Raw genomic sequence first — 13,579 nt, forward strand, 5'->3', positions numbered from 1 at the left:
CAAGTTTGGATTTGCTGTTCGAGCACAGAACGGAGATGGAGATCATCTATTCTGGACATGCCAAATTCACACAGCTTTTCAGCATGTCCTGCACGGATAACTGTGGACAGAGATACGGGAAGCAAACCTTGGGGGCATGCAAAAATTAATAATAATGAGATGAAGAGTCTCTTGTATTTTTTTTTTTTTGAAAAGTAACCCTTATGACATCCATAAGGAAAATACATGGATGTCAAAGCACCACAAAAACATATGCCTCACTTGCTCCTTGTTTTCTCTGTTAGCAAATGCCAGGAAAAGAAGCTTTCCTGTTCACAATTTTTCTGTTTGGACTTAACCTCACTCCCACTGCTTTGAACCAGAGTCATGCTTGGCTGTGATGTCTTAAAACACAGCTGGATGCACAGCATGCTGCTGGACCTCCACAAATATTAGAGGATTACAAAAGCTTTGTTCTTGGTGTTCTTTCTTATGTCTGTGGTTTGTAGCTGCAATAAAATAAAAGGCTGAGATGACAAAGTGATTTGTCAATATGAAAATGTCCAAAATGTATTTTATCCTCTTGTACATGGATGGCATGAATATGAGCAGCACATCCCCAGGGAGCTCTGTCATATTGACTTAGCCACCAGGAGCTTGGGGTTGAAATGAGAGGCAGTATTAAATTTTAACTACTCTTTAAATAACATTTTTAAAATCAATAATGTGGGTCCTGAACCCTCAGCTCTCCTATTGCATTTGGTTTTGTTGTAGATGCCACGAAGATGAAGTTTTACCTGCTCTTTTTTACACTTTTTATCTTGGTTCCAGAGAAGCATGTCTTCACTATTCCAAGGTAAACATCTACTGATGCTACTGGGCATTCCAGTGTGTGGGACATGGAAAATATTGATGCAAAATAATTCTGAGTTGCATAAGAAAACATTTGTCAAAGGCTGACATATATTTATTGCCCTTGTAATTGGATACGTGGCTCAATTTAACATAAAGATGGTGGGGGAAATGAAATTATTTTAAGTCTTCTTTGCATCCATAAATCCTATGTTTTTAATCATATTAAGACTACTCTTTTCGGTCTAAGTGCAAATCAATTCTGTTCATTCAGTACTTTTGAATGCCAATAAAGGGCATTTTGAAACTTAATGGGAAAAAATAATTTGCTTCATTTGCCTTAAAACAAGATCTTAAATGAATTACTTCTTGAGGTAGAAAGAGAAACCATTTCAGAAAGTGCTAACAATCTGTTTTCTTTCCAAAGCTGCTTTTATGATGGTTTTTCCAGGCATAAATCATTTTTGAATAACCATCTGGTATTTGTACAATGTTTCAGAAGCAGCTTTATTGTTACCTATCGATAAACTTCAGAAATGCCCTGAAACCAAATGTTTTCTTAAAACATGAGTACATATGTCAAAGATGAAGACAGGCAAAGTGCTTCTATTTTCTGCATGTACCACTAGTTTAAAAACCTGAAATGTTTTAATAAGTAGAACTAAAAGAATAAGTTCCTCATGTGGTGATTTTAAGCAAAGCTGAACAACCTAGGATTAAATACAACCTGCACCCAAACTAAAATACCTACACAAATAAAATGCGAATTATTTCTCGTACCCCTTCTGTGATTTTGCACCACTCTGCAGACCTTTGAGAGGTAAACACCATTGAGTTCATGCCCTAAAAAGAGGATCTTTCCTCTCCCTTTGTGTTGCAATCATATTTTGCTGTGGATTACTATGGAGGTGGGAGGGTTAAAGTAGGGGGAAACAAACATGATTTTAGGTGAATTCAGTGGAACAATATTGCTCCGTGCTACTTGAAGATTTATTTATTTCATGTTTAAACAGAACACTGAATATCTGGCTCTTAAAGAAGAATATGGTGTTTCTCACTGATAAGTGGGAGCCTAACCCCCCTAGCCCCTGTTACAAAAATGGCTAAAATAATGAGATTCACCCAACTAGATGGAATTTTTACACAGCTTTGCGTAGGAACAAGTCCCCTTCACCTTTCTGTGCAGCTAGTGGGGAAAAATATGGGTATTTAGAAGGCAATTCATTTCAGGTTAGCACATACATCTAAATTAGCTCAGGTTAACCCTATCCCCTAAAGGGCCTGTTTCTTTATCAAGACTGTGCCTAGCTCAGATGAAGATATCAAACCCATCTAAAATTAACTGAAATGTATCTTACTTACAGAGTAAGATCTTAGTATTGTAGTGTGGGGACGGCAGCTGGACTTCTACCAAGAGGCGGAAGGGAAAGCAAAAAGATATGGGAAACAGAGCCCAGGGACTCTGGCAGAATGCTGGAAGAAGGGAATGAGAAGAGTCTTTTCAAGGACAAACTGAAAGCAATCAGAGAAGGAGAGCATGAGAACAGAAAGAAAAGAGGTGTGTTTATGATGACCAGGTCCCGCTGCACAGGGGCAGAAGGCAGGGCGAGGAAGCTGGGAGTAGAGGGCGGTTTCTGAGCTTGATATAAGGGTAATAAAGTTTTTGTCTGGCTGTTTCCTACAAAGAGTGGGGAAGAAGACAGATGAAAGAGGGTATAATGCCAAATCAAAGCAGGGGAACTGAGAAGGGCTACAACTACAGTTTTGGCTGTTAATACTTGCCACACTGAAGTGCAGGGGCAGAATTTTGATCAGCTTATTCAGAGTATTTAGGTCCTATCACAAGAGCTAGAGAGGAATTGTAACACCTCTTCAGTACTTATCACACTCAGACAAAATATTTGTGCCACAAACAGTGGGGTACAAGTGCATTATGGGGCTCTCAGGCTGTGGGAATCATGCAATGAAACCGGATGCAGCAGACCTTTTCTTGGCTCCAGTGTGAAAAGGCTCCCTCAGCTATGAGAAGATATTCATTCCTAAAGCAGCCTCAAACACTTCAGAGTGCACATACCTAAAGAAATAGGCAAACTGCTCACCTTGCCTATCCCTGATTGTTTTTTCATGTTCTGTCAAATGATGGTGGAAGCAAAAATAGGGTTGTTTGCTCTGCATGAGAAACAGCAGTGATTGCTTGGTGCCTGGCTAAAAGTAAAGACGAATCACCTGGTTGCCAAATGCTGTCAGGTTTCTGCTTGAAATCAGTCACAGCAACAAGCTGTGACAATCATGTTATGTTGCTTGAAAACCCTAGTTTTGAGAGCCCTGCCTATTTTCTTTTCAGGACAGGGCTGGCAGGGACTTTGATCATGCCTGGTTTATACTGTGCCACCAGTTCCACGTGATTAGATGGCTGAGAGCCACCCCAGCCCAGGAAATGGAAAAATGGGTCTGACATTCCCCTGAGTCTCCTTCTTCTACACACATAAATTATTTCCATTATCTATCCAGTGCAATTTTTACCTACATGACTTGCAGGACACTGATGATCAGGACTCAATGCAGAGTGTTATTTATTTCTTTACAGAAAGTGAATTTCACTTCTTTCACCAGCAGTGGGTAAGGCGTGGAGTAGCTGGGAAGCACCATGTCATGCACAGCATCTCCGAGCCACAGCTTTCAGATAGAAGGGGAATATAAGTCACTGGGCAAAGATGGGGAGGACAGTGGTGCAGACCATCTGGAACAATACCAGCAGAGAGCACAAATGAGGGGATCAGAAAAACCTGACTGAATTAGGAATGCACATCTACAGAACATCGTCTTTGGCTTTTGCCAGACCCGTGAGGGCTTTTGGCAGACTGGGAGGGCAGATGTCTCTGCTGAACAGCGACTGAGAAACTCAGGGGACAATAGGGGAACCAACTTTCTGTTCTCAGCTAGTTTTCAACTGCTGCTGGTGCAGTGTAGATTAGCTGGGGCTGGCGGCTGTGGCGCTGTTGCCAGCTCCCAGGAACAAGTTTGGTATTCAGCAGTAAATATTGCCTACCAAAGCCTGGCACCATCTCTTTAATGGATCCTACTGATTGGCAGATGCAGATGCCGGAACCAGATTCAACATCTTCACTATTGGATTGTCTTTGGGCTCATGGCAGTCAAGCCAGGGAATATGAGAGAGGCCAAGCCTGCTTCTCCACTTCTGCATGAACTGGAGCTGTTCCAAGTACCTGTGCTTTATCTAAATACCCTTGTTTTTCAGAGATGAAGTTTTGTGGGCTCTCCCACAAACCAATGAACAAGTTGAAGCTCTTCAGGATTTACTGAACACCACTGAGGTAAACAGATTGTTCTGTCTCTCTGAACTCTTGGCCAAGTTTTCCCCCAAGTGCCCTAATACTGCTTCTCCCTCCCACAAAAGATCTAGCCCATTTCCATTCATTTGTTCTAAAGCATCAGTTCAAGAAATGCTTGGTTTTAATTTCTCGCTACCTTCTCATTTACATGAGAATACCCCTCCAAAATGTTTCAGTAATGAATTATATCGAGTCCATATTTCTGCAATTGATTTTGTGTATTAAGGCACTGCAAAACTGGCAAAACACCAACACACAGTGAGTAGGAATACATTTGCTAGGGAACCTCAGCACTTTTGACCAGTGTGATCTTGACCTATATGGCCTGCACACCTTTGAAGATGAGGAATGGATTTTTGTGGTATTTTTTTAAAGGTAGCATCTAGGAAAAAAAAGTATCTTAAATAATACTTTTGTATTATTATTACTTCTGTCTTTCATCATATAAAGGAGTATTTAATTAAATTGAGACATTTCTTCCTCTTCACTTGCCCAGTCACATACCCCCAGTTTGAAGTCAACACTGCAACAAAGGTGTAACTATTCCCTAAATCAACGTAATTTACAGGATGATTGAGGATGGGTTTCATATGACTGAGAGCTTTTAAAAGTGCCTATGCCCGGTTTTTCTCTGTCTTTCTTGGCTCCTATTCCTTTTATTTCCACCCTAAAATCCTTCTGCTGTCCCTACTAGCATCTTCTAATCCTTCCCTTAAGTGCCCATTCAATGGAGAGAGGGCTTGTGGTGGTTTCTTCCGAGTCTTTTATGGGAATATGCAAGCCAAATACTTTTCATGGGTTATAAACTGGACAATTTGTTTCCATGACTATGAATTGGGCAAGCTATAAGAAAGAAACATAATGGGTATGGCAAAAAGAAAGGCAATAGGAAAGGGAAAGGAAAAGGGGAAGGGTAGAGACAAACAGCTCCTCCCTGCCAACTGTAATGGTTACCATTTATCATTCAAACAATAGTCCTTGTGCAACAGAAACATAAAGGAAAAAAGTAAACCCTATTTTCTAGCGAATTCATGCTGTATGATGGCCTAAAAATGCATCCAAGTATTACGCTGATTTTTTTCACACTCTAAATTTATGGCTTATTTTCTGCTGTCACCCCTAGATCTTTTTGTATTATTGGTTCTGAAGTTTCAGTCTTTTATTGAATATATTGGATTCTGATTTTATCATTGTAAAATATTTAATTTTACCAAGAACAATCTCATTTTCTTAGTTTTCTCCAGTTTCTAATCTCTCTATTGCTTCTTCAACTTGACTGATATTCAAACCCCTTCTGGCATTTAGTTCCTCCCTGATCAAAGTCATCAGAGAATACAATAACTACAAAGACATGTCTGATCTTCATTAATTCTCCAAATGCCCTCAGGAAAAATAACTCTCAGCAGACTCGAAAACATGTAACATAATAACCAGCTAAACATATCTATTATACTAGAAATACTATCTCAGAAAAGGTTACGTTCTTGTCTTTGTTCTTGATTTATGAATTTCTGTGCACAAGTCATTATAAACCTTTCTTAAATACACACAATTCATTTCCAGAAGTAACAGAATGCTACATATCACAAGGAACATTAAACTGTTTGTTACAAGCGGTCTCTTAAATTGAAAACATATGCTTTGATTATTTCCAAAATGCTTATTAAATGTTGGTAAGTCTATTTTTTCTTTCCTCAGTAAAAAAATAAAATGTTTTTTGAAAACTTTGTAGGTCATTCTCTGGCAACCTGTTGTTGTTGAAAACATCAAGAAGGACAGAGAAGTCCATTTCTATGTCAGGGCATCCAACATAAATAGCATAAAAGCTCAGTTAAGGCAACTGACCATCGAACACAAGTATGTATTTTTTATTTGCTGTCATGAATGATTCTGTAAAGTTGTTTGTCATTTATTTAACAGGAGGTTGTGCTCTTCCTTTGTTATTCAGAGTCTTGATGGGAGATGTTCAAGGAATTATTGAAAAACAGACTGTCAATGACACAGTCAATGCTCGTGGATCTTCCTCATACTATGAAAACTACCATTCAATGAAAGAAGTAAGCTTTTTTTTTGTGAACATCTGAAGATGCAAAGGGTGAAACTCGTCTCATGGTTGAGAATGGAGATAGAAGGAAAGAAATCATCAGCAGTTAATAATTACCACTGTACTGCTCAACAATTAAGAGTTCTATTTATTGTAATGCTTTCATTGAGATAGAAAGAAGCACCAGACAAAATCAACTTGAGGCATACATGTATTCCCTCAAGGTGTCATTCAAAGGAAGTAAATACAGAAGCAAAATGAAGTCACAAAACAAATGTATATATTTAAAACATGAAATCAATAACAATTTAAACAAATAGAACTAAACAGGAATTTCAGGGCTACATTTGGACTGTATTGTGACTGTATCTTACAGTTTGTTTGAACAAAAATTAGTCAGACAAGTGGTAAGTCAGTTGAATTATTAGTTTCTCTTTACCATCAGATAAAAATTACGGGAGGTAGAATGAATTTAAGTCTAGACCACTTTCAGAGATGAAGGAAAAGAATAGAGAGAAGTTCTACTTACTAACTTCTTCCTTACAGATATATCGTTGGATGGAGGAAGTAGTGAAAATCCACTCTGACCTCCTCCAGAAAATATATATTGGATCATCCTACGAAAAGCGACCACTGTATGTTCTAAAGGTACATCTGTGACTTATGCAAAAACTTCCAAAGTATTACTGTAACCAAATGATGGAGTTTGGTCAGGGCATTTCCTTGAATCTACACCTACATTCACATTTTTTGTGCTTTTTAGAAGTTTCATAACTTGTTCTAGTAAGATGCATTACTGTTGCAAATGCATTTGACCAGATTAGGTTCCTCTCTGGGTCACAGGGAAGTTACCACATCTAGGCCATCATGCCTAGGGGGCACAAAATACTGGCACAGTGGATACCCTCCCCTGTAGATGAAGCCAGTCTAGTCTCTTGCCCTGCATAGCTGATGGCAGACTCACCTGACCTCAGGTCTTGCTGCAGTCTCGATGCTTGCGTTAGGACTTTGCAAGCAGCCTGGATGTAGCTGTCTGACTGCATGTAAACCTAACCAACGGCTGCATCCCGGCCCAGGATCTGTCTGAGCTCTCCTTACGAGACAGATACTGCTTCTTCCCTCTTGGTTACCTTTCCACTTCCTCTTTTATGTGGTACCCTTTACAATGGTGACACTTGAATGCAACCTCTCTTTTGTCAGATTTCTAAAAGCAAGGAAAACTCAAAAAATGCCATATGGATTGACTGTGGTATCCATGCTAGAGAATGGATTTCTCCTGCTTTTTGCCTGTGGTTCATAGGTCATGTGAGTACATAATCACATCAAATGACAGTTTTCAAAGCAAAGCAAAAAATCTTGATGCTATTTACCTCTGTCCAATTGCATTTTAGGATCCATAAAGCCTTAATCCATTTACTCCCACAACACCAACACACGATATTTGTGTGTAAGCTAAAAGCACAGCAGCGTGTGTGTGTGTGTGTGTGTGTGTGTGTGTGTGCAGGTCAGTAGATAAGGGTATGCATGTATGAGAGAAACAGAAAGTCATTGGGAGTGAATGCAAAGGAGCTCAAATGTATTTTCAAGTATGAAAGAAACCTCAATGTATGCACAGCAAATTCAATGGAGACATTTATTGTTATGAATGGTCAGGGATGGAGAGGGCATGCCAGAGAAAGCACGTTTGGTAATCTGCTAGGGCTGTGTCTGTACTGCCACGTGGATTCCAGGAGGGATCCTGGCTCTGAGTCACGCAGCACACGGTGACCTGTGTCCATGGTACTGCAACTGGCACTGCCTGGAGCAGATCAGAAGACACACAGGGTGAGCTCAAGCTGTCCTACAACCCTTGGCTCTTCCCTACATGCCTTCCTGGAGCAATTGGCATCCCACACTTGCCTGCTCCAGACACGGCACAGCCCCACACCAGCAATCCACTGGCTGTGATGCATCACGTACTCCTGCGTCTCTTGCTACTGCTCCTCCTGACGCCATGTTTTTCATTTGTGCTCCTGCTTTTTTCTGGATCTGAAGAGAATAAAGCCTCATAAGCCACTTTCTTCTGAAGGTATTACCCCTGATAGTGACACCCTCATGTCAGACCTCCAGAACATGACCAACAACATCCAGCTGTAGCACCAGTTCATGTAAACTAGAAAATCACTGATGGGTTGAGCCTGAGCCTGTAGATTAATCACCGATGGGATGGATTTAGATTAACCAGCCTTAATGTGTGGCCACAGACAAATAGACACATCTATCTTTAGTATCTTTATTATCTACACTGCTCAGGAGAGGGAACAAAGGTGCACCAAAAGAAACAACATCCACAGTTTACAACTGGATTTTAAAATGCATTGTCTTGATCTTTTTGAACTTCAGGCATTTCTGCTCAACTTCTTATGCTGAGATGCTGACCCAGTCCCTGGTATGGACCAGGAAATTACTTCTGAGGCTTTCTGGCCCAGACTAGGTTGTCCATCTTGCTCAGTTAATGTTCTGAGATATTATTTATTATTACTTTTTCACAAAAGCAAAGTTCACAGTAAAAATAAACTGGATGACACTGAGACTTCTGTCACCAGTACTGTAATCAGAGAAACAACAGAGACGAGTCCTTGAAATGTGAATTATGATTTGGCCATGATGGAACTAAATAATGTGGATGATGATGCTAATAATAAAAAAAGTATTTATTTTTGTCATCAGTCACAACTATAAAATCTCAATGCTTAAAACATTTGAAAGGATATTGCAGGAGTTAGGGACAGATACAGATTAATGTACCTTGTGACCTACTGATAATCCCAGCTTTCAAGGTTCCACTGGATAGAAATGCATTTGCCCTTTTCACGCTGCTCCAAATAATTACCAGCTGTGCTGTCATTTTGCCAGTGACATGTCCCTGCAGCATTTTTCAGAAGTAACAAGCTGAACATTTAGGTTCTCCATTCCTTTGATCTAATTTATGTGGTTTAAATTCAAATTTTGTTTCTATATCTCTTCATGAAGCAACATTTTAAAATCTGACATTAATACACATCTGCACACGTGCACTAAAATCACCAGCTCTCCCTAGCAAATCCTAGGCATTCTTTATAATGGGTCCACTTTTTATAATTTAATTTTGTTGTTAAGTTTGTAGAAAGATTGACATTTCTCATTTAGTCAAAGGTAGTCCATTGCCTGAGGATAACTAGGAAGGATTTAAAATGAAAGGTGATCTAAGTAAGGAATAAAAAATAAAAAATAAAAAATAAAAAAAAAATAAAAAAAAAATAAAAAAAAAAGAATGATGGAGGACTTAGTCTATTCTAATAGTAACAAACCCACTTACCTAGATTAAAGTTTATTTCTTTGTTGGACCAACAACCAGGTTCAGTATCACTAAAGCCCTCAAAATAAGCTGTGAGGCAAAATTTGCAATGTAGTTCCTACTGACTCTTGTCATGCAGTTGCACTAAACTCACAATGTAACCAGGATAAAAAATGCTATGTACGGCAGCCATTTGAAATATTACTTGTTATTTTGGAGCTTGCTGTATTTTGGGCAGGAGGGAGGATTTCTATTACTTACAGAGGCAGCAAAAGCTCAAGCCTTCCTATTAACAGGCTTCATTTCTGTCTAATGACCATCCACTAACACTAAAGGACTGCAATGTATCTGACTGACTGCATCAATTTCTCCCTGTGGCACTTCTGAGCAGAGAGCTGCTTTGCTACTTAACCACTTCCATCATGTGATGAGCCTTATCAGACTCACGTAGACTGCTCTGATAATTGCACAATTATTTTACACATGCCACCAGGTACCTTTGTAGAAAGGTAAGAAAAATAACAATTACAATTGCTTTTATTATTTTCCCCCTGTGCTTTACAGGCAATCCATGTACGTGAGAGAGATCAGACCATGACAACCCTTCTGGAGCACTTTGATTTCTACATCATGCCTGTGATAAACGTGGATGGCTATGAGTACACGTGGAGCCACCCCTATGTATGTAGACCTTTTTGGACAGGTTGTAAATGGCACTGATTTGCTATTTATGGGAATTATCATTGTGCATCGCTAGGGCATAGTTTTCATCCTGGAACTGCACTCATACTCTGTGCTTGGAATTCCTGCATCTCTGCCCACAGGATTTGTGCTCCTAAACTCACATACTTGGCCAAACTATGTCTTCTGCCCTCCTTCCACAGTCCAAATTCCACTGAAATCAGAACGTGATCACTTCTGTTCCTACCCAACGTTTCCTTTCATCACCCAGCTGTGCTGGCAAGCAGACTGTGGTTTTAGAATCTTTCTTGGTCTTCACTAGCACAGGACTGTAGAGGCACAAGTCGGAAGTCGCATTTAACAAACCAGTGAGATGGTGCATTGACTTTTTCAGCATTTTTCCTTCAACATGGCTCGTGTGTCTCTTTCCATAGAATCGGCTGTGGAGAAAAAGCCGCTCCTCGCACAGTAACAGCAAGTGCATTGGTACTGACATGAACAGGAATTTTGATGCACACTGGTGTGGTAGGACATAATTTTCTTCCTATTGTACCCATGCCTCACTTTTGGCCTTTAAATTATTTTACTTTGAAAACATTTTCACCCACTGTTCCGCAAAGTTAATACAAACACAAATGCAGCTGAGTATCTGTTATGAACCAGTGAAAACTTTCCCAGCTTTAGATAATTCTTTTTGGGACTCAGGATTTTTCATCCCACGATGACACACCACAAGAGAGCACAAGAGAGCCCCTTGCATCACACCATGACACACCTGGGGGAGGTTGTTAGTGGGAAGAAAGAAAGAGGGAAGAGGTGGCCCTTGCCATGTCACCCAAGGCCTGTTACACTATCCAGCTGAGTAAATGCTCCACTGTGGCTTACAAACTGATCAGCTCCGTCATCCTTCCCTAATGCTGGGCTGACCAAGATTTTTTGGCCCTCAGTAATTCTTAAGAAGGCTTCACATATTTAATTACTGCAGACATTTTAGTACTCGACAAGTTTTTTTCATAGTCTGCAGAACAGCTGCCTTAAAATGTTACCCTATAGATCCGATCTGACTTCACTCAGTGCTGACACTGAAGTCTTATATGGATTTCAGCCATTCTAGCCCATTGCTAAACCATCCATGGCTGTTATATAAAGCAAACATGAGCATTTTTTGGTTTGGTTTTTCCCCCCAAACACTAAAGATTCTGACTGCTTCCAGAAAGTTATTTGGTCTTATTCGGAAGGCAGAAGTGGTGAATCTTATTTGTCTTCTTGATAATTTGTTCCACTGTTGATTTTTCTTTATAATCTTCATATATGATTTGTTTCCTCAACTTCCCATTGGGAGTTTGCTTTCCCACAAGATTAAATAATCACGTAGAATTTCCTTTTTCTTGTATTACCTCTAGATTTTAAGATGTGGTCTCACAATCATGTGATGATTTTAAATGAAGTATATTCATCCTCTCCTCTAAGACTTTGTATCCAGCCATTGAATTTTTTTTTCTACATCTTCTCCTTGATTGTTTATAAGAGCATTATAGGTGAGAAATCCTGGTAGGCTCGCAGAGATTTCTGCAAGCATGTGAGTTCTTGCCATAACATGGTAGAATCCAAGATTTCTTGTGTATTAGCATCATACTCTGCTCTTTCATTTCATACCCTTGCATTTTCCATGAACAGAAATGCAGAAAGGAAGTATGGGAGTAAAACTGTGCATTTTTTTTTTTTTTTTTGTTAAAGGTCCAGGAGCATCTCACTCTGAATGCCAGGAGACGTACTGTGGACCCTACCCAGAGTCTGAGCCTGAAGTGAAAGCAGTGGCTCGCTTCATCAGAGACCACAAAGACACCATTAAAGCCTACATAACCATGCACTCCTACTCCCAGATGGTGTTGTTTCCATATTCTTACACTACAAACAAAAGCAAAGACCATGAAGAGCTGGTAAGTCTTCCCACCTCCTGAAGCTTCACACTTATTTAAGAATGATTCACCCAGCTTGGTTAATGTTGTAGTGAGAGAGTCACTGTGCTGTGAGGATCAAGAAGGAAATTACATTTTTCTTGATGTTCTTAACGATTTTAAAAAGTCCAGGCTGGTCTAGCAGTGTGTAAGTCAGTAAGCTGCTTCCGAAGGCTACAGAAAAATGAAAATATTTGTTTCAGATTGATTATACATCAACAACAACTAATGTGTTGAAGCTGTTGCTGAAAGAGCAGAGTCCTGTTGTTCTGGACATCTTGAAAAGATAGATATGCGCAAATTCTTCACTATGTTGTATGATTTATATAAACTCTGAGATTAATTGGGTCACGAAAACAACCTTTCCTTACCTAAAGTAATGAGGTATTCTGGTGGACGGTTGCTACTTTAATTAAAGCTTTTTCTAGAGATACTTATTTAAAATTGTCTTAGAGGTAGGATGGAAAGTATATCCTGCATATGTAGAATTTTACTTTCTTGTGCCACCAAATGACACAGTACAAACTCTCACTGAAAACAGCAGGGTTCAGAACAGAACGGGTACTCTTTCCCTGTAAAGCAGAGAGAGGTGCAGTGATTCTGGGCATTTCAGTCTTCCTCATGGCTTAAGAGTAGGGTTCTCTCAATCAAAATATTTTCCTGTCATATTTGTCAATATTACTTAAATAAAGAGTGACTTAAATATTGTGGAAGAAAAGAAAAATATATGAGATGAATGAGAACAATGATTTGACAAGAGTTTCCTGCCAGAAGTGGCGATAAGGTCCCAACTATGCTTTTTATCTGTTCTACAGCAGAAATGTAATCTGTATCATGGGCATAGGCTGAAAACTTTTACCACATTCAGTGGGTTTTCTAGAACCTTTTATATGATTATTTAACTAATTAGAAATCCTGAGCACACTGTAAGTAAATTCTAACTGCATACATATTAACCATTATCACAAGGCCTTAAAGTTATTAATGTTTTGTTTAATTTCAGGAAAGTCTGGCACAGAAAGCAGCTAAAGCTATAAAGAGGACAACTCGGAAAATTTACAGACCTGGTGCTGGTGCACAAACAATCTGTAAGTATGACTTTACTGCAATGAAAGGCATGACAGTATATCCTTGCTAACATCAGAAGACAGCTTTTGAACAGAAAAAGTTCTGGTTTCAGGCAATTTTTTGACTTTCCCTTCCTCACACAGATTTAGCTCCTGGAGGGTCCGACGACTGGGCTTATGATCTTGGCATTAAATATTCTTTTACCTTTGAGCTTCGTGACACAGGAACTTACGGATTTTTGCTTCCTTCTCGAGAAATCAAGCCAACTTGCTTGGAAGCACTCTCTGCTGTCAAAGAGATAGCTCAACACGTTCTACAAAATTTGTGA

The 13,579-nt window shown here is 39.5% G+C and overlaps 1 protein-coding gene across 1 annotated transcript; it reads left to right on the top strand.

Moving 5' to 3' along the window:
• Positions 1 to 764: 764 nt before the first annotated feature.
• On the top strand, positions 765 to 13,579 carry CPB2 (carboxypeptidase B2). The gene is made up of 11 exons (XM_040056005.1): positions 765 to 835; positions 4,091 to 4,166; positions 5,917 to 6,041; positions 6,133 to 6,241; positions 6,775 to 6,876; positions 7,429 to 7,533; positions 10,109 to 10,225; positions 10,660 to 10,750; positions 11,963 to 12,165; positions 13,187 to 13,271; positions 13,395 to 13,579. The coding sequence occupies exons 1-11, from the start codon at positions 765 to 767 to the stop codon at positions 13,577 to 13,579; spliced, it is 1,269 nt and encodes a 422-aa protein (XP_039911939.1).

Source organism: Hirundo rustica, chromosome 2 (assembly GCF_015227805.2).
Source record: "Hirundo rustica isolate bHirRus1 chromosome 2, bHirRus1.pri.v3, whole genome shotgun sequence".
Lineage (NCBI taxonomy): Eukaryota > Metazoa > Chordata > Aves > Passeriformes > Hirundinidae > Hirundo > Hirundo rustica.

Coding starts and splice junctions, on each gene's coding strand:
- CPB2 (XM_040056005.1), top strand. CDS start 765: ATGAAGTTTTACCTGCTCTTTTTTACACTTTTTATCTTGGTTCCAGAG. Junction 836..4,090: donor CATGTCTTCACTATTCCAAG/GTAAACATCTAC, acceptor CTTGTTTTTCAG/AGATGAAGTTTTGTGGGCTC. Junction 7,534..10,108: donor GCCTGTGGTTCATAGGTCAT/GTGAGTACATAA, acceptor TGTGCTTTACAG/GCAATCCATGTACGTGAGAG.